The sequence below is a fragment of the Cyprinodon tularosa genome, unplaced genomic scaffold, assembly GCF_016077235.1.
Source record: "Cyprinodon tularosa strain WSP-4 unplaced genomic scaffold, ASM1607723v1 ctg332, whole genome shotgun sequence".
Classification (NCBI taxonomy): domain Eukaryota; kingdom Metazoa; phylum Chordata; class Actinopteri; order Cyprinodontiformes; family Cyprinodontidae; genus Cyprinodon; species Cyprinodon tularosa.
The window spans coordinates 1,915,429-1,941,869 of record NW_024039044.1 but is presented as its reverse complement, the minus strand read 5'-3'; the positions used below and the strand labels follow the sequence as shown (position 1 = coordinate 1,941,869).

General features: G+C 37.9%; 1 protein-coding gene across 1 annotated transcript in view; it reads right to left on the bottom strand.

The window, feature by feature from the left end:
* Window positions 1–26,441, bottom strand: part of cdh13 (cadherin 13, H-cadherin (heart)) — a 496,790-nt gene that overhangs the window by 280,258 nt on the left and 190,091 nt on the right. The window contains exons 4-5 of the mRNA XM_038293940.1: window positions 16,565–16,678; window positions 238–243 (exon numbers count right to left, since the gene is read on the bottom strand). Of these exons, the coding sequence (XP_038149868.1) occupies window positions 238–243; window positions 16,565–16,678 (120 nt within the window). The remainder of the gene's footprint in view (window positions 1–237; window positions 244–16,564; window positions 16,679–26,441) is intronic.

Here is a 26,441-nt window from a genome sequence, read left to right as displayed (position 1 = left end):
TTGAATGATGGTGCAAAATGCCTAAAACAATGATGAGCTTACGTTAAAGCAAACATTATAAGCTTGATTATGGCCTGTTTGCTTGTATATATAGCAAACAACAGTTTTGTTAAATATCTCATATATACAAATTAACTTATAAGAATATGGTTTGATGATTGAGCTGCCTCGTAGTTTTATTCTCTGACAGTTGTACTATCATGACAGAAGCATCCTGGTCAAAGGGCTCAAACTCACATGAGACTGTCGTTGCCAGCAGAGTCCACAGATTTCCCATCAGCAGGATCATGAGGGTTAGAGAAAGAGACACAAACAGAGAGAATGTTAGAGCTGCACATTAGACCCTAAGCAGTCAGAAAGACCCACAACACAATAAAAATAACGGAAAGCCAAATCTTGTAGTATCTGACAAATAAGGCTCAATTACACAGAAAAAAAAAAATTACAAGAAACTTTTTTCTTTTAAGTAGACATATAAAAATTGCATAAAATAAGTGGCTGATTTTTCATATTGTTACAAAGAATTTTGATTGATATTATGAAGGCACACAAAACTGTTGCAGATTCATAAATGGCAGTAAAATGCAAAACCCTTGATGACAAAATTGCAATACAACCACGAAGACCCAGGAGACACAACATGCATCTGTAAAGCCTTCTTTACAAGAAACATTGTTTTACAAATACAAATCTGATAGGTGTGCTGAGCCTGAGTAAATACCCCCTGAGGCAATAGCTTATAGAACCATACAGTAGATTACTGCAGCTACAGCTTAAAGTCTGTCAAGAAGGTCTCTGTCATCTTTCTTCATCTACAGACTGAAAATGAGCTTTTCTTCTTCATGTAAAACATTGTGTTCCATAGGCTTTACCCATTCCTCACAGCACCACTCCATTCTACTCAGAACCTGTTGGTTTTCCACTGGTTAACTAACAGCTGGAGTTTTGGCCCCCAGCCTCCTTTGATCTACAGCTGGCATCAGAGCTGGATTTATTTCCAACAATTTCTTTTTTCTACACAGATGACTGCATGGTCAGTTTCAGGGCTATGTTTGATTGTTTCTAAGGAAATGTACAGATCTGAACAGTTGATATTAGATTGAGGTTGGTATTAATCAAGACCCCCTTGATTGGTTAATATTTCTCATTAAGTGTGGCTAACCACAGGAGAAGCAGTGGAAAAGGGGGCACAGAGCACTCTACCCTGAACACAACATCCCACTGGGAAACAAAGTGTCAACATCATTCTGTGGGGATGCATTTCTTTAGCAGAACAGAAATACTGGTCAGGAATAATGGGAGGATACTGTAAGTGGTTAGAGGCTATAGAAGACCTGAAACTGGGCTGGTGGATAACCTTCCAGAGGGACCACCACCTTGAACAAGGACCAGCAATAGAATGTTTGGATCAAACCATATTTATTTGTTGAAAAAACCTTCTCAAGTCAGGATATAAATCCATTTGGGAATCTGTGGAGAGATTTGAACACTGATGTTCACAGATGTTCTCCTCTTTAAAGGTAGTAGAGAAAAAACAAAACAAATGTATCCATATTTTATGTTCTCCTTAAGTGATGCACCATTTTTGGTTGGTCTCTCACAGTCTGCCCCAATTAGCTTGTGCTTATAGAACATAAAATAGAAGTTCAAAAGGTGTTATTAATTTTGCAAAGTGTTGTGTCAGTATAAGCAGTGAGGATTTTACCCTCAAACTATTTCATAATAAAGTTTCTATCACTTTGCTGCCTCCTCATAAACACATAAATACTCAGCAGTGACCTTAGTGCTGAGGCTATGAGTCAAGGATTTAAACGGCCTCACTGTGCAGTGCCCAAGGATCAGAGAAGAGGCATGAGGTTAGCTTTAATGAGAGTGTACTTCAATGGGACAGCAGCTAAAATGAAGGCCTTTCTACTTCCCACTTGAAAGAGCATGGGACATGAGGCTGCAGCATTACAAGCCTATGTCAGACAAAGCTTGAACACTCAGAGCCCCTCCAGAGCTCTCTGGCATTTATCTCCATGTCCTGCTTCATCTTCCCCCTCTGCTCCCTCTTCCTTTTAGGCTACTTGCTCCCCCGCTGCTTCATCTCTCTGATATGTCCATTCCAACCCTTCTGCAAACTTCTATTCATCTCCCTCGGTTCATCCTTCTTTTTTTCTCAGAGCTGCATCCTCTTAAACACATTCCTTCTGCCTGTGCTGTTTGCCTTTTAAAACGGGGGGAAAAAAGAAAATAAAAAAAACCTTCAAAATATCGCCCTTTAACCAATCTTGTGCCGGCCAACTTTTTCTGACCAAATTCTTTTCCTTGGACAGACAGACAGACAGACAGACAGACAGACAGACAGACAGACAGACAGACAGACAGACAGACAGACAGACAGATAGATAGATAGATAGATAGATAGATTCTTAGAACATCTGAGAACATCTTACTTTGAAATTCTATAAAAACAAAGAAACATCTAAGCCAAAACTTTCCACTCTTCTTCGTATGATGGTTGTTATTGTGTTTCATAAAACATCTTTGTCAAGATATAAATGAATAAACTGTAGTCTAAAAGCTGCAGTTCTGCTCTAGATGAAACAGTCCCTGTCCACTTTCCTCCTTTGGCAAGGTACTCGATTGGGATACTCAATTCTTTTTATCCCTCAAAAGAATTTAACGTACAAGATTGAATTCTTGTTAGTACATCCAAAAGGGGTGCCAAACATGTAATTTTATGCAATATTATAGAAGCGCTTTACCTCTATAGTACATTTGTGACAACAACCATTTCCATTTTGCTAACCTTACTTCCATCCTCTCCAACACTCCTTCCCAGTTTTTCTGTGTCCCAATCCCCCAAGTACAGTACAACCCGAGATGTTTCCTAAAGATCCCCTTACTTTGGCAGCAAGTGAGAACTGCTCTCTTGTGGCTCTGAGGTAGAAATCTGTCGATAAAGCTCTCTTCAAAAATCTCCATGGCGTCAAGCAGAGGTCTGACCAGTAATCCCTCGGGAGTTCCCTGCACAATGTTCAAAACGTACTCAGAACTATACAGTTCAGCATATATATCTCCCACTACTGCCTGATGTCACCATCTGCAGTCAAAAGATCCCTCGCAGCTGATTTTAAACCATGGAAGATCTTGCCCTGTCTTTCCTTTTTTCCAACCGGGAGGAAAGTTTCTATACATGTCCATCAAAGCAGCTTTGTGGAATCTGCATTAAAATGAATCTCCCTCTTGTTTTTGAGCCCAGCAAGTCAGCTAAAGCTTTTTTAGACTTTTTTGGACTTGAGGTTTTCAAAACAAACTCATCTCCTGTGAATTGTCCAGAAGCCCATTTCATTTCACAGAATTCTTAGATTTCAGTTTTACCACAATTTCACCACAGCATTAAAAATACAAAATCATATTTTCTAGTTTGGTGAATCTAAAGGAAAAACTGAATTCCTTATTAAACTTGACAACTAACAACAAAACAGTATTAAAATGCCAATAAGCAGATCAATGCTTAAGATTTGCAATGAAAACAATATAAGAAACCGAATCAAGATGAATATTACACCCAGATTATGTCTAAAACTGTATATTCTGTCCAACCTGGCTGCAGAAAAATAATTATCTGTACTTCTGGCCAATCTATATTGTCTGCCCAATGTATATGTTTCAATATACACTTCTCTTGACACGTCAGTTATATATTACATTCAGCAGTAACAGAGTAATATAACACGATACAAGCTAAAATGAGATTATTATTACAGTTATTAAGGTGGGTAACGCATTGCAATCTGAGCTGAGTGGCCCACAGTCAACAGCTTAAATAAAGAGGAGAAAAAGACTTTTTTTGGGGGGGTGTTGCTTTATATCAGTAAGAGACGGTTTTAAAACAACAGAAGAAGATGATTTTAAAAACAAGAAAACCAAGATAGGTTTAAGTCAAAGGAAGAATGCACTTTGTGTGCAGGCAGGTAGGCAAGAGAACTGTCTATGGCTAAAAATACCACAAGTAACCTCAAGAATCCCCTGGAGAGAGTGCACAGCATCCTGAAGCAAGAAGTCAGAAGATGATAGCAAATCTAAAAAACTAAAGTTGAATTTCTGCAGACCAGCTGTGATGATGTTTGACCCAGGAGAACTGAGAAGGCTGGTGGCCTTTTTTCTACAGCTTAGTTGCCGGCATATCAAAAGTTAAAAAAAAAACCCTGTTCGACGAAGTGACAAGGTAAAAAAACTCTAATGATGTAGTACTGTCAAAATATGAACAGGTTATCATAGATAGTTTATTTAACCCCTTGATGCCTGAATTTATATGCATGTACTAAAAATGCTTTTTGGCTATTAAGTAGTTGCCAAACAAAAAAGTCAGGCCATATTAAGGTCTTTCTTGTTTAATTATTCTTTATCACATTTTTGGGATTCAGCTATTTATGGAAAAATATTGCAAACCTTCATTTGTAATGTTCTTAATGTTTATTTTAGCAAATGTAACTGTAAATGTAATATTGTAAAGAAACTTATTATTTTCTTACAAATGTGACTTGTAATATGAACTATATTACATTTATGGAATTAACTTTCCCAACACTGTCATCCTCACATTTACATAAAACATGTTCAAGCTTGAATAAGAAGAAGCCCTCTCCTGTCCTGCATTTGGAGCATACACAAACAAAGCCAATATTAAAACACTCCTATTTTTGTGTTCACCTCATTTATTCTACCTTTCACCACCTTTTCAATTTCATATGACTCTGGTGAAAAAGTATTTGAAAAAAAGAATTGCTATTGCACCAATGGTTTGCCTCAAGTTAATCAGAGTACTGTAACTTCCCTGTTTTAGATTCATTAATTCAAACACACTGATTCTCTTCCTCATATCTCTGGCTCCATTCAGATTAAAAGTTGAAACTCGGAAGTGGCTGATTCCCAAAGGTGTAAGGTTTAACACTAAGACATACAAAAGACTAACAGGCTTCAGACTCTTCCACATTATTGAATTCTTGTCTAAGTTTCTGATCTTTTTTTTCAACTGGTAAACCTCTTTGTCAGCATAGTCCCCTTTTCTTTTATTATTCAACTGTGATCTTACGTACAATTAAAACAGTTTCTTGTCAGTAACATTGTTTTTCATGTTTTTCATAACCGTAAGAAAATGTTAAACATTGTGTACCGAACTTTTCTTTTGTTGATAGTGAACAACAGATCTACGAGATGAACTGTCCAAACTCTCTGCAGTCTAACTTTCCTCCTCTCTCCCCCTCTTCGTCCATATTGCCCTCTAAATCCAGACAGGTTCCTGAAATGTCCATTTATGTCTCATGTCTGACTTCAATTTCAGTTTGTGAATTAAAAACGCATTCAGTATTTTCTTTTCTGCAGACTCCTCCACTGTGGTACTAGGACAACTTGGTATGATCTTAAAACCATGTTGCCTTACAAGTTTAGTAAAATCCACGCACATAAAACGATCAAGCAAGCAAGGAAGCAAGGAAGGAAGGAAGGAAGGAAGGACTTCCAGCAAGAAGAGGATGGGGCAGAAATAGGAGTCCAAGAAGGAAGGAATGTAACACGTCACAGCTAAAAGCACAGCAAGTTTATCTGAGGAGGAACTGAAGTGTCAGGAGAAGTTTCCACTGATTAGGAGGCATCTCTGCGGGGTAGAACACACACAAATGATGCTCCACACACACACACACACACTCTGATAGGCATACACGGGCATAGATATGTATCTGCACCCACTGGCTTTGTCTCCACCAAGTCTGTGTCTCTCTGTGTGTAGGAGGACTGATGGAAGAATCTTGCCTCCTTCCATCAGCTCTCATTACCAGCCGAGCACACATGAAAGACTGCGGAGCTCACAATCCTGCAGGAAGATGACAGAAGGTGTGGTGAGGCTCTACTGCAGCAAACACCTCAGAGCACACAGAGAGAATGAGCAACAAAACAATGGATGAGCAGAGGAATGTTTGTGTGATCTGGTTTGTGGGCTTTAAAAGTAGGATGATGCCTCATGCTGTCAGTGCTCCTTTCTGGACTCAAGAAGAAAATCAGAAGTAGTGGAAAAAATAACAGGTTCATATCATGAATACAGTCAAAGACATCCTCTCATACAAAGAGAAGCAATCCGGATATCCAAAGAAAAATGTCAACACACTGAATCAGCACCTTACAAAACAGTGTAAAAAAAAAAATCACACAACACCTAAATACGACCTTGTGGCAAAAGGTGACGGTTTCAAATTCAGCCTCTGTGCATGTGTGTGAGTGACGGCATGCAGAAATATCCATCAGTGGTGCTCCTGTTATCCCTATCAAGGTCAAACAGCCAGCTGCTAATGACAATCACTGGCTGCTAAAGGTTTCCTGGGGCCTCGATGGTCTCTGCAAGTGTGTGTTTTGGTGGGTAGCCATGCATTTGTTACCTTGTGGGGACAGTGTAAAGCAAATTTCTCAGGAATATTTTTGGGGACTTACAGGTACTTGTAGGGACCAGTCTACTGGTCCCCATGAGGAAAAGTTCTCTTCCTCGGTGGAGATTTGGGTAAGGTGTGAATAAAGTTTAGGTCAGGTTTAGGATTAGGTGTGTTGGTATTGTTTAGGCTCAGTAAGGCTATACATATGAATAGGAAATTAATGGAAAGTCCTCCGTAAGGATATTAGGACATAACGTCTGTGTGTGTAAGGCTGTGGGGAGGTGTAATGTGTGTCAAGCAGCTTGTACAGCGGTCTGCCTGATTGTCCTGCCACTCCATTTTACCCTGTATACATTGGGACACTGTAGTGACAATTTGGCACTGAGGGGTGGAACTAGGTGAGTTCAGCTTAACCAGGCCTGTACTTTTCATCCCTCATTACACATTATCTACTTTATTCTGAGACAATCGAAGCCACCTTGATGTGCGGGGCTGATGAAATATTGGGCAACAATACTGTAGATATGGCTTTTGCAAATATGAATCCCAGCTGAGAGACGATATAACATCTGTGGCTCAAAATATGGGATAGCAGACTTTATAAAGTTTTTTTAAAGCCTTTGACTCCAGAGGTCCCACAATCTGACTGAAAAACCTGGAAAACCCTTGGATTTAAGGTGTAGCTTAGATTTGGTCCAAAAACTACAACAAAATAAGTTTCCAGGGTATGTATCAAATAATAAGAAATTGAATTTACTGGTGCAAAAGTTGTTGTTTTTTTGTTTTTTTTATTAATAATTTCCCCCCCCACTTATTATTTCAGTTATTTTTAAATTTGCATCAATCTACAGTATGTAGCCAAATCGAAGCTTTTTCACAAAGACAGTTTGAGGTAGTAATCAATTTATAAAAATAAAGCAACTTGTTTGAAAAAGCTAATACAGAAAATGCTGAAATTGTTGTTCTTAAAAGAAAATTGCACATTTTTACCTAAATAATTTCAAAGTCTATTGCTCTTTTATATGAATCCCTACATATTAGATGATTAGGGAACTATATAGACAAATCAGTCCAGTTTTCAAATAGTATAGAGAATAAATGAAAAATTGGTAAAACAGTTGGTTGGGCTCCAACCAGCTTATTTCTTATTAGATCTATAATATTCATTAGACACCACAATATTAGTAATTGGTTTGTAACATTAATATGCAATTACACGTCATATCATAAAACAACTTTTGGATTATTGTTAGATTATTACTCTACCATTTTTGCAATGGATTACAAACAAATTATATTAACTTCATTAACTTTCCTGTTTGACTGCTTTGCAGTAACCTGTCTATTTTAAATTCTCTTAAGCAAATTTCATCAATGCTATTTATGTATTCATCCGTTAATATGATTCTTTCCTCCATTTCAATACAGCTCAACTATGTTTGTCTAGTTAAGGTTAGGGAAATAAATCAAGACAGTTGCACTTACAGCCAGTGAATATCTCATCTAAAAGGAATGCTTAACAACAGTCTTTGGGGGGTTTGGTTATTTTATTTTTATTTTTAGGGGGGGGTAGCTTTTCCAAGATAATTAAGAGAATCAATTAGACTAAATGACGAGGCCCGGAGGCTGCCTGTCAGATATCCCAAGTCAGCTTGCTCCCTTCTTGCTTGGCAGGTTTGATAAAGCTCTGATATTGAATGTCTTAGATGGTGAAGAGCTGTAAAGGACCTTGTATGTTTGCAAACGAAAAGATAGGAAAACATAAATAAGAGATTTAAAAGTCTAATGCCTGACAGACAACAGATTTACAAAAACAAGACAGTGACATCAGGCTGTCACTGGCTGAGCTAATTTAGGGAAGAACTAGCACTAAAACAATGGAGGAAAACTGCCAGACATGTCTGTTCTCATTACTATTTTAGCCAAACGGAGCACTCATTCTTCTCAGAAACAGCACTTCATTTGAGCTGACAGGACATGTCAGACCTGGTGAGAGCTAGACCCTGAGGTAAGGCAGTAAACACACACTAAATGACTGAAGGTCCTTGCATACCCCCCAAAAAATGAAATCCTCTGGGATATTTTAGTAATCAATTTTGTTAATTTGTGAAAGTTCCATGGAAGCAAGGCTGCAACTGAAAATCTCTCATCCTTTTAACTTCACGTCTAAAACATGCATACATATTAAAAACCTTGCGGCGCCATGTTACCCGCATAACTCCCGATATGTAAAAATGAATGATACGTAAAAGTGTGCGATAATTAACTAAAACCTTTTCAGTCAACGTTAAAAAAACAACAAAGTATTAAAACTCTACTTAACACTATAACACATAACCCCAATTAGTTCTTTCAACACAAGGTGCATAAGATTCCTGGAGCAACATGCAACTGACTGATTAAGGCAATTTGATTCTTTTGGGGTCTTAGTTGCTGACCATTTGTCAGACAAGTTCAAAACACTGAATGCAAGTTTCAGTTATGATGATATGGTGTCAGGTCCATTTATTAGAAATCATGGATCTGTTTTAACAAACTCAAACTCAAATCCTCAACTCTAAATTGATCTATCCTGAGTTTGTAAACTCTGAGTTTTCTGTTTCATGATGGCTACTATGAATTAGTCCAATCAACTATAAGTAGGTCCACTCTGAGTTGAACATGTACGTAACAAGTATGAAAAGCCATTATCAGTGGAGCCCTGAGTCAATGAATCACCATGACAACAAGGAACAGGAAGTGCCTATTACACATCCCTGGAACTAGAGGTTTTAATGCAAAAATGAAAAAGTAAATGAGAATGTGTTTAAAAGATTGAGCAACAACACTACAACTACAAGGACAGGAAGATGGAAAAGGAGAATATTGCTGCTCGAGTTAATGCATAAGTTTATATAATGTTGGCTATGACAGGCTATATTGACATTTATTAAAATAACTCTCCTATGAATTGTTCCATTTGTAGATCACTACAATAGGATTCTTCCTGGTCAAAGTCACATCCATTCTCAGAACCAGAGAAGGGTAGTAACTAGTTACATTTATTCAGTTACATTTACTTGAGTAGCTTTAAAGAAAATTTACTTTTAGGAATAGTTTGACACCACTGTACATTTTCTTTTTACTTGAGTAAAAATATGATAAAATATCACTACTCTTACAGTACTTGAGTAAAATTTCTGGCTATTCCATCAATTGTCAGTAACTTCACCTAATGAAAACAAGGGTTGTTGGTTAAAGGTTTATTTTTTTCCATCTGCTGAGTCTGCTGTGTCATTTAGAGGTTGGTGAAAATACAATAACAGAATAACTTAACCTATTCTTACATACTTCAACTATTGAATTTTGTAAGTTCTATAACTTAAAATATCTTAAATCAGCTGTTACAATCATGGGTAGTAAGTAGATCAGTTACTCAGTACATTAGTAGTCTAGTAGCTTTTTTACCATCTACTTTTTACTCTTACTTGAGTGATTTCTTTAAACATTACAGAATTTTGGGGTACTTTTCTCACCTCTTCACAGAATTGTAATAATAGAAGCTCTAAATTACATTTTTCCCAGCACAAATTGAAGTTCAAGAAGTGCTAGTACTAATTGTACTATTAAGAATTACGTTTTATATACCTTGAAATGTTTAAATATTTGCCTATTTTGACATTTATTAGCTTAACATATGCAATATTTATGATATCTGAAATATATTTTTCCCTAATCAAAATATTACACGTTATGACCGGTATCAAAAGGAATAAGGAAATATAAATTTTATCTCTAGTTATGTAGTACTGTATGTCTATTTTATATATGAAGAATGTAATTTGTTTGAAATGTTCATTTTGAAAAAAAAAATGTATTTAGTTCTAATACAGTAACAGATATATATATTCAGTCAAATTAATATGACACAAATATATCAAAACATCCTGCAATATCCTGGTATAATCACAATAAAATTAGGGGGAAAATAGTTTATTCATTGAATGGTAGGAGTTAAGCATACCTGTCAGCAAGTGAAGATGAACAGGTAGAACCTGAGCATCATCTCACGGGGCTCCTCAATTTTGTGTAGTGACCCCAATGGTTTACGGAAAAACTTAATCCAAAGAACCTTTCAGTTCATTCAGTGAAGGTTTGCACGTTGGAAGGAAAATGCAAACTGATATCTTTTCAACAGATCAATATTTTTCCTTAGTTCGTTTTGGTGTGAAAAACACATTTCCTCTTGTTTTTTTTGTTTTTTCTATGCACATAAAAAAAATTTATTCAAAGAATTTTAAGCCTTCCTTGCCTTTCAAGCACACTACTCTAAATCTATACGTAATCTAAACTCAATGTTTTGATTAAAATGATGAATTATTATTTTATATAAACAACATAGGGATAGCAGTCCATTCTTAAACCCTTTCTCCTAAATGAATGTGCAAAGGTTAAAGACAACCCAAACACTCACTGACCTGATAAACATGTCAATAACAAACAGATTTAGCACCTAATGAGTAATTTAACGATTCCAGTTAACCCAGCATGCATCTCTACAGAATTCTAACCTTTGTGTTAACCTCATCAGAGGGTGTGGGAAGTTTGGTCCAATACTTCCCACTCAGAGAAAAGGCTTATGTTTTAGCTGCCAATAAACTCTTTTAAAGTAGTTAATTTCCCAGCGGAGAAGAAGGTGTTGTTTTTATGAGTGTACTTCAGTCAAATGACTCATTTAATGTATTGTCTTCCATCACTGCAGTGGAAAACCTGTCAGAGGAAGATGTGTTTATAATGCCTTCTGTTGGACTTGACTTCTGAACATAAGGTAGATAAATGTGCAGCATCACTGAGCAGGGAGCAGTTTGTTTTTCCTAAAGAAGGGCTACAGTCAATCTTTTTTGAGACCAGTTCAAAAGCAGCCTAGAAGTAAAGATTTGAACTAGTTGAGCTATGACTGATTTCTCTTCCAGAGTTCTAAGATGTTCCAATTAGCAGAGACTAAAGTGGGGAATACTAAGAGGAACGTTTAAGCATATCAGTTTCATTGCATGCTCCAGCTGCCGTCTGAGTTGTTGTGTGGTGTTTACGGGCCCTGAGGGAGGGCCGGGGAGAGACCTCTGTATCAAAACAATTCCACAGCTAGCAGGAAGTGTGACATAAACAACAAGGTTCTTACCCTTCCCCAGCGAGCAGCCTGACAGCTAACCCACCTTCCTCCTTCCAGCACACACAGACGCACACACAGAGCCTTATATATGCACACAGCCATACATGTCAAATTGCAGCCCCTGCAATCTCAGCTCACCCTTCCTTCAAACTGCTTATCTCCCAGAGTGAGGAGGAAGAGAGTATAAAAAATGAATGGGTGCCATATGGAAGTGGTACGTTGTATGCGAAGAGGGAAAACTATTGGGGTGGAAAATCAATTTTGCCAAGTCGCAAACATATAGCTTTCTGCTGGGTAAAGTAGCCGACATAATCCTGTCTTCTCATGCAAGGCTGTGTGTGGAGGAAGAGAAGAGGGATGGAAGAACAAAGGGATGAAAAGATAATCGAATTTGCAAATGGAAAGTGTTAAGAAGCTGGAATTTAGGAGGGAGAGGATGTTTAGGGACCACAATAGAAGGAGTGGGAGAAAATAAGAACTCTCTTGTAAAAACCATGTTTCTACAGGCTTGGAGGAACATGTACATGTAACAGAAGACCTGTAGCAGTTGCTCTAACTGACACTGAGCCTGCAGGAATGATTTGCATTCCATATGGCCTGCTGGGTCTCCCTCCTCTATATCCACTTCTAGTTTACCACACCAGAAATCTGCATAAATCCCCCAAAACCACCCCTAAAGATTTTAAGATCCATGCAGTTGAAATAAGTCCACTGACCTTCATTACCTGATAACTCCAGGCAATAAGCTTGCTTTAGTGAGACCATACTGAGTAGGACAGTATCAGTATGAGCCAGAGAGTCAGAATATGGGCTGAGGTCAGAGTCACTGGGGTACAATTATCTATTATGAGGAGGGTTCAGTGTGCTCTATCTTCAGATTGCAGAGGTTCTGAGAGATGAAGAACACGTCTTAGCTAGCGAGCATTCAGATGTAGAACTAAGCTGAGTAAAATGTTTAGGTATATTTTGTCTGCACTATAGACAGACGGAAATTGACAGACGGAAATATTGTTTTAATCTTCAATTCAATTTAGAGCCTTTGGTTGGATATTTTTTAGAACTTTTTGATCTCTTTTTACACTTAAACTCAACAAGTGATGGCCTCCAAAGAATACCATCCACTCATTACATTCCATGATGGTAATGTTTAAATGTATGATTTAGTAGGGAAAAAATCCACCAGAGAAAGTCCACATCTACAAACAGAGAACAAAGAAGGCCAATGCTCTGGTATTTGGAGTGGGATACGAATAGATTCTGGGAGTCAAACAGAAAAATCTCGCTGTTTGGCTAACTACCAAAATAAATATTTTCTCGCTTCATGCATCGCTGCTTCCAATCCATCTATAGAACTGCATCACTGTAGATCATGAATTCAAAACTGCATTGTTTGCATTTTATCAGTTTAAGACGCAGATATTTACCTGCTTAAGTTTTTCAGTTCATATTGTGCATTGTTCTTACCATGAAAAACATAAATAGGGATTTATGCAGGTGTAAGAGGAGTGCAGTTAAAGCCTTCCAGCGAATACCTTTAAACATGTTATTCATCTTTTTGCTGCTTGCAGATTAGAGTACTGAAACTCTGTGCTCTTTGGTTTGCAACAGTTCTCTGTTCTTCCTCTCAATTTGGTCCCAAATACCAATAGGTGCAGTTTTGGCTCCTCTTCAGAGAGCTGATGTTAGAGGATGCATGTCAAATGTGTACTTTTTGCTTTTAAATCGCAAAAATGTCAAACTCCTAACTATTGGAACTATCGAACTATACGTTTTTTGGTAAAAGGTTAAATAGGAAGGTGGCTGATCTTTTTCTACAGCGGGTTCCAGACAGGCTGGGATAGTCTGGGTCTAAATAGATCTGCAAAAAACTGGGACATTTTACATCTTGACTGAAGAAATGTTTTCATCAAGTTGGTTTTCTCTCAAGTTAACCAAAACGTTTTCATTTTTATTGCCTTAATATTTGTCTTTGTGTAAGTGCTTCCAATGTATTCAAGTATTTAATGTTTTTTGTTTCTATTGTATCAATCTTATGCATTTCCCTTTCTTTATCTTTTTTGTTGCATACTAGTTTGTAAAGCACTTTCTGCATCTCAAGTTGGTAAAATGTACCACATAAATAAACCTGACCTTGATGTTGACAAATTATTCATTTAATGGATTTTATTAAAGAAGAAGAAGGAAAAGTTTAACATTTGTCAGTTTTTAAAACCATCACACAAAGTGTATTTTGTTTTTGCAATGACAACACCTGCCAAGGTCGTGATCTTTATCATGACAGACTGAACTGTACTGGCTTTAGAAGGTTTTCTGCTCTTTCTCTGAATCAGGTGTTTGTACTGTATATTATCAAGAAAAAAAAGGTTAATAGAAATAACCTTGTTTTTTTATGCAATTTTCTTTTAAAGTAACAAAAAAAGCTTTTTTATTAAATCAAGAACAACTCAGTCTTCACAATATTTCACTAAATGTTTTGGTTGTCCTGATTCAGAGGATGAATAGATGTCTAAATATAAAGTGACTTTTCAATAAATTTATGCTATATATTCCACATCATGGTAAAAATATAAAGTTGAAAGTTTTCCATTGAACAACTTTTCCTCTTGCTGTCTACAGTATAAAGCACGTCACAGTATATGTCCTCTTTTTTCTGTATCTCATTAACTTTATGGCATTTTACATTTCTGTCTTTAATATTAAATAAAGCAGAAGCCTCTCGATATAACTGAGCCTCTGCATCACACCAACTGTTCACGTTATACTGAGCTTCAGGGAAGAAACCTCAACACTTACTGCCATTTTTAAGGTGGAGCTTAATTGTGGATTGTCAAAATCCACAATGATGCATAATATTTCTAATCATATCCTGCTTTAAAACTAATTAGTATTTGAATGGAATAACAAAGGGGATTGAGTCTGGTGATATTTCTTATGAGTTGGGAAAAAAAATCAACTAATATTTCAAAGCAGATGAATACTCAGTTGTTACAAAAAGAACATATCACCACATAGCCGAGGACACTTAAATGTAGAGAAACATTTCCTTGATGTTTCCGCTTTTTTTCTTTGTGAAATCTTACTTAGTCTAAATACTTAGTCTTTGTTTGTATTTTATGAAAGGTTAATGAGACAATTTACAACAGACTTAGATTTATTTTGTCATTTTGTATACACAAGTGTAGACAAAAAGAAATTTCATAGACAAAAAGAAACTTTGTGTTTCAATAGTTTGCATTAATTAATAGAACTGAACAGGAACATGTAGAGTTATTATAAGATCAACCTTAACACACCCTCTCCACAACCCACTGTATACAAATATTAAACTCACAGATGGGTGTGTGTTGGGCGTATAGTAAATATATAAAGGACACCTGGGAGATTCCTGCAGCATAATCATTAATACAGCACCGTCTGCTCTATGGTTGAGCTGAAGGAGCCGCCACTGTAACATAGAGCTATTAGTGTTAGTGAGGGGTTAGCAATTAGCTAATGTTAGCTTATGTATATAATAACTGCCGTTTTAATGCAGAGCTGATGGCTGATGTTACAGGACACTGGCTTTTGAAGCAGGTGTGAAAATGAAGATTGTTCTAAATAAAACTTATGAAGAGTGAAACTATTTGCTTCTAAAACAAGAAGAAATTAATTCATCTCTGAATACAGTTTATCTACCTAGAATATAGTGTATTGGATTCAGGTACAAAACACACAACTCTTTTTTATTTTATTTTAATACAATTTTTTTATGTTGAATAATGGTATCCTTGTTCTATAAAAAGAGAACAGATGGAGCCAGTATTCAAGGTGAGACAGCCACTAGGAAAGTTCAAAATGTTTATCAAAATAAAAACATAAACAGACGGAACAGAAGCGAAACTGCTGAGGATCTGCGGTTTGCGGCGACTGCAGGAGGGGGGCGGGGCACCGCCCAATCACAGACACTCTGGTTGTGGGAGAAACCAAGGTAAGTGACCATCATCATCTGACAGGAGTTGATTAACAGAGTGAGTCACTCTGTCAGTTGCAGATGGGCAGGCTCAGTGGTTGAAGGTAACAGAGACGACACTGGAAACACTTGAAACTGGATGAGCAGAACTTTAAAATGGTCTCCTTTTTGGAGCCAAAACTGATCCTCCCCACGTACAGAGCCAAAACCCTGTGGACTCCACTGGGAAGGATCAGGAGACGAGATAGACACCAAACCCTCTCTTTCCACTGGCAGCTAGAGGCCTGCGTGAGAAGATTTTCCAGTCCTGCGCCCGCCCACTCCCGTAGTGTTCCGCTCCCGCAAACAATTATGATTTTCAGTCCCGCTCCCACCCACACCTGTAATAGTTTGTCCCGCTACCGCCCACAATTCGCCACATGATTCCAACGTTCGCCTACTGCTCAAGGCAATTCGTGTTATTAGTTTGAGGAATTAAATGCACTGTGCTTATCTGAGCACATTACTGTCCGATTCTTCACTGCATAGTGGATGATGCGCGTTATGTGGCACAAGCTGCAATATCCAGCGCATTGTGATGTATATATATATATATATATATGATAGGCATAGACTGATAACTTATGACTTTATTTTACATTTTATTTTACGTTTTAAAACACGTTTTTAGTTCACGGGACTGCCGCTTATCACCACTCCCGCCCGCACCCGCAATGAGCTTTCAATATTTGTCCCACACTGCACTGCTTTGCGTTGGGTCATGCGAGTCCCGCGGGACTCGGGAGTGCAGGGCTCTACTGGCCGCCAGGAACCAGGATGGAACCAAGGAATAAGTTGACAGATTAAAAGAAAAACAAATAATGATCTGGCCCCAAGTACTCAGGCTGAACTGAATATAAAGCCGAGGAAACAGCTGAATGAAATAAATGATAATTATAGCAGGGAGGGACCGGCAGGTTAATGAAATAAACAATTAAGGTGGAGGAATCAGGCCAGATCATGACACCTTCAAGTAATAAAAAAAAACAAAAAAGCAACTAAAGGTGCATTCCTTACCTTGCCAATGATCCTGGGGAATGGAGGTCTCTGGTTCTCAGTCACACTCATGGGAGGGACAAGGAGGGACCTCTTCGTCCTGTATGGTAACTTCTGGCCAAGGCCCAGGGCATTCTACAACACACAGATGTAGCTTTGTCAACTTAATAATCAAACCCCTTTTAAATGAGCATAATTTAGTGCGCAACCTAGTCTTTACACCAACAAAAACTATTTCAACAGAAACAAATTAGCTTTTTAATCACACCCACTTTGAAATCACATTAAACTTGCTCTAATAAAAGCAGAGATGTTAATCGTTAATAACAGATGACACCATAAAGGAAGCCTTTTTTTTCTGCCATGATTCTCAAAACATGAAATAAGATCGAGGGTAAAATAAAGCAATGAGAGATGACAAGGTTTTAGGAAAGCAATTGCATTTTTAAAGCAGATGGAGACATTCTGAAATGTTGTTTTGATCTTGGAAAACACTAAAACATAATCTTGGTTCATTTTCCACCCTCCTGCTGCTGTAAACAAAGAAGGGGTTTTAGAGTCTAATACAGTACAGTGAAAATGTTCAGCTCTCTGCTACACCCAGAGCCATCAAGACAGAGGAGCCGGGATATTGATGAAAACAGTGCCCAACACGACACCGTGAAAACGCTGTGTTGATTTGGTGACCCGCAGCGAGGAGAGGCTGGCATGGTTTTTGTCTGCACACCTTGACAGGAGCCCAAAATGACAAACCAGAAATACACCGTTAAATTTTCCATACAGGTGTGTCATGGATCAAACAATTTTGAGGTGAAAAAAGTCTTCAGATCTTAAACACAGTAGCACACACAGGGAGATACTTAAAGTCAATAATTTCCAGTCACCTACCATTCCGATGCCATTCAACTACCATTCATTTACAATTTCATAGGTGTCCTTGACTTAACAACCTCTCTTTCTTTTCAACTACACGCAGTCTTGCAATTATCAGAAATCAAATAACCTTGCACCTGCATTTACTTACCAAAACATGCAACTAGAGTCACTCTGCACCGTTCAAACTTTGTTACAATACCGTGTTTGTAGTATAATAGTGTCATGGTTTTGGTTTTGTTCAAGTTTTATTTTGAGTTTTCATTGGTGTTATTTTGATTATTGTGTTCTATGTATTTTTGATTGTATTTTATTTCTTGGATATTTCCTGTTTGCCCTCTTGTGTCAGTCTCATTTTCCTTAGTTCCCTTCTTCCCTCTGTTCACACCTGCTCCCAATCTGCTAATTAGCCTGGTCTTTGTCTCTCCCATTTATTCTCCTCCTGTTCAGTCACTCTTTGCTGGTTTGTCATCATTGCATTGTCCCCTTCTTGTTGTCAGTATTCTTGGTTTTGAGCATTTTTGTAGATTTATGTTTGGGATTTTTGCTTTTGTTGAACTTTTAGTTACATAAAACCTTCAAGTAACAACCTTGAGTTTTTGTTTATGCATTTGGGTCCTGTCAAATAGTGACATCAGATATCAAAGTGGATGCTTCCCCTTTTGTAATTTTTTGATGCACAGGGTGCATGACAGGAAGTTGGAGGAACCTCTGAAAATTTCCCAGAAACTGCAAAGTTAAAAAGTAGCACTAACTCATCCCTAAACCTAATCCCTAAACCTAAAGAAACACTAGTAAACAGGTAACCATAGACTCATAAAGCTACCAACAATAATTTTGTAGGCTAAAATGTAAAAAAATAAATAAATAAAACATTGTCCCCTGTCTCATGCATGCCACCTTATACAATGTCTGCAACCTGTCATTTACACTGGGGGCCAATCTATGAGGAGAGGGGTTCTCATCTTGATACTGACCAAGCGTCAGTATTTCATGAGTTGGGAATATTTCTTCCTTAAATTTGCTTTAATGAAGACATCAGATCATAAGTTTTTTCACGCTCAATTAGAGACGTGCTAGCATTTTCATACGAAGATAGCCTGCTAAACATTGATTTTGTTGGGAGTCATATCATTAACTGCACATGTTTAATAGCCAATGGATGTTTTAGTTGGTTACGGTTACACATGTGATTTAACTGTATGTTAATTTAAAAAATTGCTATATTAATTATTACTTACTTTGAAGGTTTCCCAAAGGCCACGTTGTTTTCTGTTCTAACATGATTATTTGGCATTTCTAATTGGTTGCTGTTAGTGATGATGGTGTAGGATGCATGAGTTCTTCCAGCAACTGGAAGGTCACTGATCTCAACCCCAGCTCTGTCTGTCTTAGTCATCTTGTCTTTGGAGAAGTGAGTTCATCCATGATACCAACTAATGGTGGCCAGGGCACCTAGTGGCACCTGTGTACAACAGCCTTGGTTTTGATAGTGCCATCATCAGTTTTTATACTGGACACAGAGCAATTAAGCAATATTAGGATTACAAAAATGTTTAGCACACATTTGAAATGAAACACCTCTACTTACAGGGGCTCTGACATTTTTGCAAAAACAGGGACATAGAAAGTCAAAGAGGAGCCTCCTAATCTTCTCACTGACCAACATCTTTAGCAGCGAATTCAAGAGAAAAACCATCATGAAACTGTAATCACAAATCCAAGCGAACCAGAACCATCCAGAGACACGGAGTAGCTTCTGAAATGCCCTTTTTTATCAAATCCACTCAAGGGTGACCTTTGAAATGTCAAAGGCAGAAAGCTGCTACAACATGTTAAAAAAAAACATGAAAGATTGAATGACTATTTTCATATTTAAAGATCTGAGCCCACACAGTGGGTAAATATATGTGACCCGTTCATCAGCAGCTTTATGTACATCCAAGGCATGAGTACATTGATTTAATCGTGTTGAGGTCTCGGCTGGGTGATATTTGAAAAGAAGGTAGGAGACTCAGAAGGCAAACAGGGAACCACATGGTGAATGTAAACCCTGGTAAGAGGAGATAATTCATGGCCTCCATGTCTTCAATGAGCTGATATAGTTGATATGAAGAAGGAGTTTAAAAGCCTATCAATGTTCTGCAGCAGGATCAGGACAGTGATAAGTACTGACAATAGCAGAAAAAAAAGCTTATTTTTCATCTGCTCAATGGGGAGTTCTCACCATGGGGCACCGTGATAAAAAATGACTTGCAGCTCTACTTTCTTTCTTCTCACCTTTATACCTGCCGTTCTGCAGCTCATTCAGTTGTTTCTCTAGGTCACCAATATCTTTTCTTACCATATTCTCTTTTAACGCTGCATTTGTATGATGAATAGTGTTCTTACAGTATGGTGACACTGTAGGAGAAGGGCACCATGAATCTTTAATGTGTACTTTTCATAAATTACTGCTGCACCATCAACTATTACCCAGCCTTAAAGCATTTGCTTCTCACTCTGTCTTTGTCTTTTGCCAGGTGATTGTTAGAGGAGTTCATTGCTCTGAAGTGTTAGAGTCATGACAAAAAAAAGAAAAACATACAATAGAAATGCCCTTTGTTGTGCCACAGTGGGGATATTCAGGGAAATCTGATCAGCATTGGACAAAAGGAAAGCTGACATACAGTATCCCATATCCCTACTTGGAGGTGCAATTCTGTGCTTCCTACAGACTAAAGAGGAAACAGGGAACCTTTGTCACTGTCATCTGAGCCAAAAGTTCCTGTGGCAGCAAAGTCATGTCCTTGTCCGTTCTGCCATTTTTACCCACACCTCTATATTGAGACATGTCATTATTCATATCTGACAATGTGCAGCAGAGTCAGTGAGAAATGGCCACATTGAGGCCAGTGTTGGCCAGTGGTGGCAGGAACGTCTGGCTATTCAACATAAAATGTATTTATACATTACACAATCAGGTGAGGCAGTCTATTGGCGATCTTCGTGGGTATAAACATTTTTTTAGATAGTCCTTCACTCTGAGATGCCTACATAAAATAAATTCCAACCAAGTACTTTCAGAAGCCTGAAAGCCAGATGCTAGAGTCCACTAGAATATGATGATCAGAGTCTACCTGCAGGATTTGTGGTTCTGGCCGAAGATGGAACATTACAGGCCAACCGACATCATGAAGAATGAGGAACCCAACAGACAGGTAAAGAAGGAAGTTCTGGTTTAGTTTAAAGCTGAGTTAGATTCTACTGTACAACAATCCCCCAAGCTTTGGACATCTCCCAGAGCTCTGATCAATCTATCAACTAACCATGGAGAGATAAAGCGGGAACTGCAGACCTATCAACCTAGACTGATAGGCTGGAGGGAGAGACCATTAATCGGCATTAAAGGGGACTGTGACATCGGAGGAGCTGGGGAGAGATACAGCTCAGGTTACCTTAATCTAAATTTGTTCATCATTCAGCGTTTTATTCTTTCATGTACCAAATGTCCCAGTGGGAAATTAATTAAACTGTAAGGCAAACTTGACCACAAGATTGAAGTCTTAATGTTTATTTATCTGTTTTGTTATGTACGGCTGACCTGGAAAACCACTCCATGGGATTAACCCTGCTGTTTTCTTCCTCTTTTGCTGCTGTTAGAATCTTCTTTCATCTGCAGCTAGAGCATAACCTAAAAAAGAGGCTTTTAGCGAGATCCAAGAGACCTTAGCAAAATTTTCATAATCCAATTTTAGCTTCTCTGCCATAGCCATCTCCTAAGTTTATTTTTTATTTTTTTCAAAAAGTTTTATGCAATGACCCACTTTTATTCCTGACCTTCAAGACTGCCTTGAAACATTTAGAGGCGGAACAATTATTTTGAAGGTTTATTTGAATCAGATAATACAGTAAAAAGACAGGTTTTATACTTACAACAATATTTGCTACATTTTGTACCTAGACACAAATGGAAAACAAAGACAGAGCAAACCTTTTAGAAAAATACTCTGATGGTGTTATGGTTTTCCCCTTTTAAATTTATTATTTTCTTTTTTAGTTTTCAGTTATTTAATTTGCTCTGTTTTCTTGGTCATTGGTTTCTTTTCCATTTTGTGTTATTCTAATTGTTATATTTAAGCAGTGTTGTGTTTTTTTTTGTGTTGCTCTCTGTTGCCCCCTTGTGCCAGTCTCTTTTCCCTTATCTTCTAGTTGCTTGTATCCACACCTGCTCCCTGTTAGCTGATTACCCCAGTCTTTGTTCTCTCTCCCATATATACACCTCCTGTGCAGTTCCTCAGGTTTCTCATTTTTACTTTGACCATCATGTGTGTTTTCCCATGGTGTCTCCTGTTATTTTTATTTTCATTAAATCAGCAAAACTCATCTCCGCTCCTCATCTCTGCATTTGTGTCCACCCTACCTCTGATGTATATTTAAATGTAAACAACCTTGTTAGACACACCTGATGACTGTTATATAGGATTATGTAGTCATCAGAAATTAGGATTAGCTAACAAAATAAGCCCAAACTTGTGTTGAGGGTGTTCTGGGTAGATAAACAATACCATAACCCAGCATTAAACCCATCCCTTTGGATGTTTATTTTACGTAATTTTAAAAATTGAACAGTCTAGTCCGAAGTTTGTCTAAAACCCCTGTTTGAAAACATAATTGGTGGAATATATTGCTTAAGGGAGATAAAAACTGGGGAAAACTGAATCAACAAATGACAAATACAGCACAGCTTTATTATGATGGGAATGCAGAAAGAGACACAAAAAGGATTTTACATTGTTCTGTAAATTATAAGCTGTTATGGTTGCACAATGTCACCTCTTAGTCCTCCCCCCAGAAGCCTGGCTGAACACTTGGAGCACATTTTAGAAAATCTATTTGCCACTGCAGTATGAGGATTTTACAGTAGATGGAATATTACATTTCAGCATAAACCCATATCAAAATATATGATACATAACAAAGGAGCAATAAATAGGCATTTGGATCCAGATTATTTTGAGTCTTATCAGCTGTTAGATTTGAATGGTGCCTGTTTATGCTCCCTGAAGGCAGAGAAATGCTCTGCATAACTGTTGTGGAACACTGGCAAAATAACAAGAAACAATACACAGAGAAAAGTGTATATCTTGGAGCGTGCACTTGTTAAATTGAAATGCATTCTTCCATTAATTCACATATTGATCGGTTGCAAAAAAGGGGGGAACAAATTACTCATTAAATTCAGAGTTTGCTTATAATAGGAATCATTCATCAGTCACTTATCTCCCTCTGGTTCTGTGTTACACCAAACTAGCGCTGACGAATTAGAACCTGATTCTCTCCACCTCCACTGCAGGCAATTATCAATTATCACAAGCCAATATTTTCCTCCACAATACCATTTGTTCTGCCAATAAGTCCAAGCTGGAATACCCACATTCTCTTTGAAACAGGAAACAAAACAAGGTTTGTGGAAAATATGAATCTAACTTTAACAAAAGAATGTCAAAAAGCTGTGAACAAACACAAAAAAATGACACCAGCTGAGAGGTAAGATAATTTAAACACAATGAAGACATGCTGCAGCAGTTCGACTACCACAAATATTATATCAGATTGGAGACTTAAGACTGGGGATTTGAGTGCCTGAATATTGTCAGTCATTGTGCAAGTCAAAGCCCTGGCTTACTGAAACAATCTTTTAAATACGCCACAAGTTAGTTATAAATTCTTTCTGCTGCTCTAAAGATATGTTTGATGGGCCACATGAGACGCTGCCAAGGCTCAGGGTGGAGGAGGAGCTGAGAGTCTGGTGTAAGCCATACAGGATGTGGACACAGAAAGAAACAATAGATTTTCTGATGATAAGTCCCAGAGCTTAAGGAGCTTCGGCAGATTAATTGATAGTGAAATAATGAGAGCTTTTACCTGCTCTCAGTCTCTTTCAGTTGGCTTATTTCCATCCTTGTTTCTCTCACTTACCTCTCCTTCATTTATGCAACACGTAACCAAGTGCACTTTTCAATTAAAGCCTGAATACATTTGCTTTAAGGTACAAGGACACTTTGAATCGTTTCATCACAGCAAAGATGAAGACATAATAAGACCTCAAGACTCCTGCCTCCACTTAAATGGAACCTTTCAACTCCTAATGAATGAAACATAGAAAATGTGAGTGACGGCAAGCAGTAGTAACCATGTATTAATATTCCATATGTTAACATACACCCATTAGCCACTGTATGAAGCACAGATTGTTATAACCAGGCTGGACCCCTGTTTAAGTTGAACTGAATTACATTTGGTTGCAGCAGACAGACCGTTGCATTTGTAGATATTAACTCAAAGATTTAAACATACATTATTCTGAGATCAGAACAAGCAGAGGTCAAGGTGGCAATGATATGTAAAAACAGAGAAAACAAAAATTGATACATTGAGATATTCCTTTTCAAATTTGTGACCAAAAGTCAACAGTCTTCATTTATGACCTAATGTTATCAAATGGCAAATGTGAAACTCAGTTCTCATAAGGGTGGCACCTGGACAGCTTATGGAGAACACACCTGAGAAACCCCAGAAGAGGTAGATGAATAAAACATGATCTAAACCAGAGCCACGTGTTATGATGTATGTATAAAACTAAGCTGAAATATTGTGCAACAAACTATGATCCACCCAGAGGCAGAACAGCTGATTTAGATGACAGTGATGTCGTCTCCATGGTACCTGTTGAGCACCCGTTCTTCTCTGGTGAGACATAAATAATAATATTAATAATTGAACTTTATTAATCTCACATTGGAGAAATTCCCTTCTGCATTTGACCCATCCCCTTGGGGAGCAGTGGGTTGCCACTGTGATCGTCACAAAGGGATGCAGATGTTCAGCACCAACACTCAAGAATGCTGTAAGATTAAAACAGTTCTCAGGAGGGATGCAAAGGGTGTTAAAATACCTCCCAAATCATTCAACCACCAAAAGCCTGACAAGTTTGATACATTTTTTCAGATTTTTCGTCAATTTTAAAACTGACCATCTTAATGAGGCATCTTATACCTTCAGACCTTGGTTGGAGTCAGCCTGTGTGTCATGTGGAATGACTGTTGTCTAGACAACCAAATCCATTGAGCTGACCAGAGCCACAGAGATAGGAGAGTTCCGACAACTCTATTGGCAACAATGAAAAATAGGAATGGTGATGCATGGAGCTTCAATAAGTAAGCCTTTTTTGTAATGGTTGTGTATTTAGTAAAATAATTACCAAAAATGTTGGTTCTGTCACAGACCTGCCTGTATTTTGAAAGGCCCCAACTACAGGATGAGCAAGAAACCGAACTTGCTTGGTCTTCTGGCTCAACCTCTTATCAATATGGCTCTGGGCTGAAGAAGTGTTAGTAATTACATTCTGTCACCACTAAAATAACTGCCCTGTTGGCCGACAATGGTGTTAGATGCAGGAGTTTGCCCTTCAATTGAAGGGTTATTGGTTCAAGCCCTGGCTTTGACTTTCAGTGTCATTGTGTCCTTGAGCAAGACACTTCATCTGCATTGCCTACTGATGGTGATCAGAGGACCCAGTGGTACCTGTATATGGCAGCCTCGCTTCTGTCAGTGAGCCCCATTGCAGCTGTGGCTTGCCACCATCAGTGTGTGTGTTTGTGAATAGTTGAATGACTGAATGTAGTGTAAAGTGAATTCTTATAAAAATAGAAACCTGCTTCGATAATGATGATGATGCTGTGGAAGTACTGACAGGTTAATGCACTCCAGGAAGAAAACACTTTGTGCAAAGTGCAGCTGAGCCTATTTAGAAAGTTTGTCAATATTTTTAATGACACTTAGCCATCAATCAGACACCATAAATGTCACTGTGCCTTGAAGTCAGCAGTGATTACATTTCATCTTCAGGAAGAGAAGCATGTACCAAATGTAATCCCAATCCTACTGAGAGTTGTTAAGACATTTGCGAAATTCAATTAAATCTGCTAATGCCATCCTGGTGGTAGAACGAGATGTAAGGACGGTGACACGACACAGTGGAAGGATTCATCTCCCGGGAACCATGTCTGCAAATGATTATATTAAATGTCAGGATAATCCATTGTGACCTAAAGTGGTGCACAGACTAACTGACAGTAAAATCTTATGTCTCTGGTAGACTACGTGATCACAAATTGAAAATGTCACCACAAAGTGATGAAGAAAAAAGCTAAATGTGCACTAGAAAACAAATCAGCCAGAATCCAACAACTATATGACTAACAACTAATCCAACCCATATAAGTACAGCTGGGAATCCATGGCAGCACCCACAAACAAACTCCTATAATGGAAGGGAAGGAGCAAGAGGAAGCGTAGCAGTAGGAGTCCACCAGCCTGCAGCAGAGAGACAGATGATCCCAGAGAAAGCTCCAGAAACTCCTACTGCGGCTACAGTCTCGGGAAACCTTTCCCAATGAATTTATTATTTTATGCAGAACAGAAAGTTATATGAGTTATGTAATAAATGTGAAGAAGAAACAATTGAAAATATTTTTGTTCACCGTTTAGTAAAGCAAGCAGAAACAATTCTGTAGATTAATCAAAGAATAGGGTTAATTAGCAAGAAGAAATCTTGGTGACTAATACAGAGAGATAAGCAGAATTATTGTTTAGTAAAGCCATGCAATTACATGGGTTTATTGATAGCAATGCTTTGCTTTAAAAACATGCAGGGATCTTAATTTCATATAAAATGGATGTATTTGGGTTTTTTTTTTCTTTTTATTTTGAGTACTAATTTAAGATAAAAGATGTAAAATCCATAGTATGCCACACCCTGCATATGTTGCTACATTTAATTGATCTACTGTACATCTCTAAGTCATCTCTAAGAGACCCCAGGAAGAGTAGCTGTCAAATTACTGACAGCTAATGGGGATCCAAATAAATAAACAAATAAACTTTAACTGTACATAAGCAAGTTAAAACACATTTCTGTTGCTTCACTGTACAGTTTTTCTATAGGTGGTAATGGATTGCTAGCCTAGCATTAGCTCTAGAG